The sequence below is a fragment of the Cebus imitator genome, unplaced genomic scaffold (genome assembly GCF_001604975.1).
Source record: "Cebus imitator isolate Cc_AM_T3 unplaced genomic scaffold, Cebus_imitator-1.0 Scaffold32, whole genome shotgun sequence".
Taxonomy (NCBI): Eukaryota; Metazoa; Chordata; class Mammalia; order Primates; family Cebidae; genus Cebus; species Cebus imitator.
In genome coordinates this window covers 7,250,102-7,254,634 of record NW_016107347.1, presented here as the reverse complement: position 1 = coordinate 7,254,634, position 4,533 = coordinate 7,250,102, and the positions used below count along the sequence as shown (strand labels likewise).

Here is a 4,533-nt window from a genome sequence, read left to right as displayed (position 1 = left end):
AAAGAACAAGCAGACACAATAACTTGGAGAACCTTTGAGACATAGGCATATTCTGTACCTAGGGACAAATGTCTCATCTGTTCCCTGCCTTAGGTACTTATTATCCATCCTTGTTGTGCTCTTGACTTTAAAGTTCAGCAAATCCTGAGAACTAATGATTTCATTTAACTGAAAAACATCGAAGGGTTTGTTTACAAAATAGGGAATTAAAAAAATACCAAAGATAGTAACCCAGGCTGTTTATCACCAAAAGTGATCTATAAGAGCAAACTTTACAATGTTATATTGTTATAATCTTATATTGTATTCTTTAAACTTTTAAGCAGCAGAAGTAGCTCAAATCACTGAAAATTTATGTTTGACATAGTTATGGCAGCAACTTTACAAATCAATTCCTTTAATTTACAACAAATATCTTCCACTGCTCAGCTGGGTTAGCACAGGCAGATCAGGGACGGTTTCTTGTGTGTTTTACAAATAATCTACACAAGTCCTTGAGATCATACTTACAGCTTTAACAAAAATACCCATGATTTCAGGAAACTGATGTGTGAGAATGGCTATCATTGCTGTAGAAGAGCAAAATCCTGCTGTGAAATGGATGAACAAAGGAAGCTCCCTCTTTGGGTAAACAGAAACATGATGAAAAGCTGCAATGGAGAATTGGTAAGAATCAATTTTATTTCCGAATAACATGTAAACAAGTCTTAATCTTTTCAAATGAAATCTTTTTTTAAAAACTAAAAAGTAAAAAAAAATTTTTTTTGAAGGAAAAGTCTCTGGCTAAACAAGGTAGAAGACGGTCATCCATTATTTATCCCAACATCATCAGCATATCTAAATAGCCAGACAACTGTGCTGGGTGTGGGAACAGGATGGCATCATGGGAAAGGGCATTGATTACAAAGTCATGCTGAGGTGATTCTGAAAAAAAGCTTTGTCACTTATTAGTTATGTGATCTTGAATAAGTTGCTAAACCCTCTAGAAGTTGCTATAGAGAGTTGTAAGGATGAACATTTTAAGTGCTTAATAAATGTGAGTTGTAGCTATGGGTGGTGGCTCACACCTGTAATCCCAGCACTTTGGGAGGCCGAAGCAGGAGGATGGCTTAAAGCCAGGCATTTGAGACCAGCCTAAGCAAACATTGAGACCCCCATCTCTTTAAAAATTTTAAAAAGTTAGCCCTACACGGTGGTGTGTGCCTATATGTAGTCCCAGCTACTCAGGAGGCTGGGTGGGAAGATAGCTTGAACCCAGGAGTTTGAGGCTGCAGTAAGCTATGATCATGCCACTGCACTCCAGCCTGGGTAACAGAGCTTCTCTAAATAAATAAATTTGAGTTGCTGTTTTGTTTTTTTTTTTTGAGACAGAGTCTCACTCTCTTGCCCGGGCTGGAATGCAGTGATGTAATCTTGGCTCACTGAAACCTCTGCCCCCAGGTTCAAGTGATTCTCATGCCTTAGTCTCCCAAGTAGCTGAGATGATAGGCGCAGGCCACCACACCCAGCTAATTTTTTGTATTTTTAGTAGAGATGGGTTATGCCATATTGGCCAGGCTGGTCTCGAACTCCTAGCCTCAAGAGATCTGTCTGTCTTGACCTCCCAAAGTGCTGGGATTACAGGTGTGAGCCACTGCACCTGACCTTGAGTTATTATTAATTCTTGTTCTTTGGGAGCTCAAAGACTAGTAGAAAGAGGCAGACATGTCGTTGGAGATTTCCTAGAACCATAATTAATAATGTTACCCAGTTATTAATGTGTTTCTATATGTGGCATTTCATTAAGCACTGTAAAAACTAAAGTAGGTAGGCCAGGCATGGTGTGGCTCATGTCTGTAATTCCTGCACTTTGGGAGGCTGAAGCGGGTGAATCACTTGAGGTCAGGAGTTTGAGACCAGCTTGGCCAACACAGTGAAACCCTATCTCTACTAAAAATAGAAAGATTAGCCATGCATGGTGATGCACACCTGTAGTCACAGCTACTTGGGTGGCTGAGGCAGGAGGATCGCTAGAACACAAGTGGTGGAGGTTACAGTGAGCCAAGATCACACCACTGCACTCTATCCTGCTGACAGAGCAAGATTCCATCTCAAAAAAACAAAAACAAAAACAAAAAAACTAAACTAGAAAATCAAAGGCCTAGGATTCTGACAACAAATTTTCTTATATTACCTACCATCTTTACACATTTACTCAGTTATTATTTTTCTAGTGATTGGATATTTTATTATCAATTATACTCATGTATTTCTATTTTATTTGAAATTTGAAAATACTTGAATAACAATACTGAGATGAGCCTATTAGAGTACCTAACATGCAGTAGGTGCTCAATAAATGTCTGCTAAACGGAGAACTATTCTCGGACTTCATTAGGCCGGGAAGTTCTCTGCTTAGGGCTGGATACTAACCCAGGAATTCCTGATGTAATATCCTGCATTAGTAAGGGATGACTAATTTTGTGCTGAACCAAGGTCAGCTATAAATTTCACTTTTAAAGCATAACGATTCACAGAGATTACATCTAAGCTTCCTTCAACAACTATATTTTTATTTTTATTATACTATATTCAGAAAGTATATACCAAAACATAAACTCATTAAAAATCCAGAAAATTTCCAGAACCTTGAGCCATGTTTGAAATAAAAGCACATCAAAACTGAATTTTGAAAAGTTAGAAACATTAGAAACTGTAGAGAACATTATACTTTCAGCACCCAAAGAACCAGTCAGCAGTCCCCCTTTGCCCTGTCCCTCAGCCATGAGAGGCCAACTTCTTCTTCCTAACTTCAAATCAAGAGAAACAAACCCTGGTATTCTAGAAGTTGGAAAATACAAGACAGCAAAGTTAGTAATATTAGCTAACCTATATAGCACTTTATGTTTTATAAATAACTTTAATTTATATTAGCTCATTTAATTCTTTTCAATAACCCTAATCGATAGTAGTAGTATTCTCACTTTATAAGGTAGAAAACTGTATAGCTTTAGTAAGGAAATTTCCTAAAATAGGAGATTTTTCTACTGTAGGAGAGACCTAATTATTTCTTCTTGGATTGCTTTCTGTAGATTCATTTGTCACTCAATGTTTGGCTAATACATCAAAATAATGGATAACTGACTAGTACAGAAACACTCCCTTGGAATGAAAGTTTAAATTTCATCACTAGCTTATAGAGAAAAATTTATCAGGAGGCATAAAAGACGACTAAATAGCTATGTGAACTAGGGGAATAGTTCAACTCTGAACTTATGAGGTCCATAAGCAAATTCCAGAATGTGGTAAGTCATATCAAGGTTGAAGGAAAATTAAAAACAAAAAACATTAAGTACTCATGGGTATTAAAACTCCATATTATTAACATTTTGTTCATTCTACCACAGTCAGAGACAGAAAAAATATTCTAAGAACATAAAATATAATCAAACAAAACCCTCCAGCATATTCCCCCTCTCCTATCTTCTGGAGTTTATACCCTATATGGAGTTAGAATTAATAAAGGCTTGCCAAAAAGCAGTTTGGTCTTATAGCTTATGACTTTGACAACATGATAATAACTCTGATTTTATTCATATTACTATGTAAAATTGTCCTTATATTATGATAACCTTTGTAATAATTTACAAAGGAGGGCATTATTTTAGGCTAAATATATTACCTTAATATAATACACTCTTGTATATTGATGTTTCATAATTTAAGGTCCATTCTTTTGCCTTACATATACTTGTTCTTGTTAAAATGGAAAGACAACAAGAACTACCACCACCACAACTTTAGGAAGGAAAATAAAATTTCTCTCATTGACACCTTAATTGCTAAAGTCAACGGATTCTTCTTAGTGTTTACCTTACCTATTATCTCGGATATTCCTCCTCACTTAGAAATTTCTTCTTCCTTTTAGTTCTAGGATATCTAGTTCTAGTTCTTGTCCTGTCTCTCTGACAACCTCTTCACTGAATCTTCAGCTCTCTTTCTGCCACTCATTCCTTAGATATTTTTGTGCATCCATGGTTCCACCCTCAGTTCAGTTCTCACTCTATACAGTTTTCCTTAGTGATTTATGCCTAGGACTTCTTTTGCTATCTAGAAAATGATGACTCCCAAGTCTGTTTTGTGAGATGTACAGAGAAAGAGATATTAAGACCACTGGCAATTTTATTTACATAACCTAATCCTGTCCTTAGGCCACAGCTGACTGGACAAGGAATAAACACCTGGATAAATCTGATTCTCTCTCCCAGAAGTTTTAGAGGTTTGGTTAAGCCTGGGGGCAGTGGCTCACGCCTGTAATCCCAACACTTGTTGAGACAGGCAGATTACTTGTACTCAGGAGTTCAAGGCCAGCCTGGGCAACATGGTGAAACCTCATCTCTACCAAAAATACGAAAATTAGCCAGGCATGGTGGTACGTGCCTGTGGTCCCAGCTACTCAGGAGGCTGAGGTGGGAGGATCTTTTGAGACTTAGAAAGCGAGGCTACAGCGAGCCATAATCACGCCACTGCATTTCAGCCTGCATGACAGAGTGA

The 4,533-nt window shown here is 37.4% G+C and overlaps 1 protein-coding gene across 20 annotated transcripts in view; it reads right to left on the bottom strand.

The window, feature by feature from the left end:
- ST7L (suppression of tumorigenicity 7 like) overlaps window positions 1-4,533 on the bottom strand; it is a 141,262-nt gene that overhangs the window by 62,910 nt on the left and 73,819 nt on the right. For 9 of the 20 annotated variants that reach the window (XR_001823775.2, XR_001823773.2, XR_005199390.1 and 6 more), the window contains one exon: window positions 511-650. Coding sequence is in view for 17 of the 20 variants with exons in the window: in XM_017524291.2 (XP_017379780.1) it covers window positions 511-650 (140 nt within the window). In the remaining 3 variants the exon portion in view is untranslated. Of the gene's footprint in view, window positions 1-17; window positions 651-4,533 lie in introns of those variants that run through there. The other 11 variants (XM_037737031.1, XM_017524303.2, XM_017524290.2 and 8 more) reach the window with 4 other exon arrangements.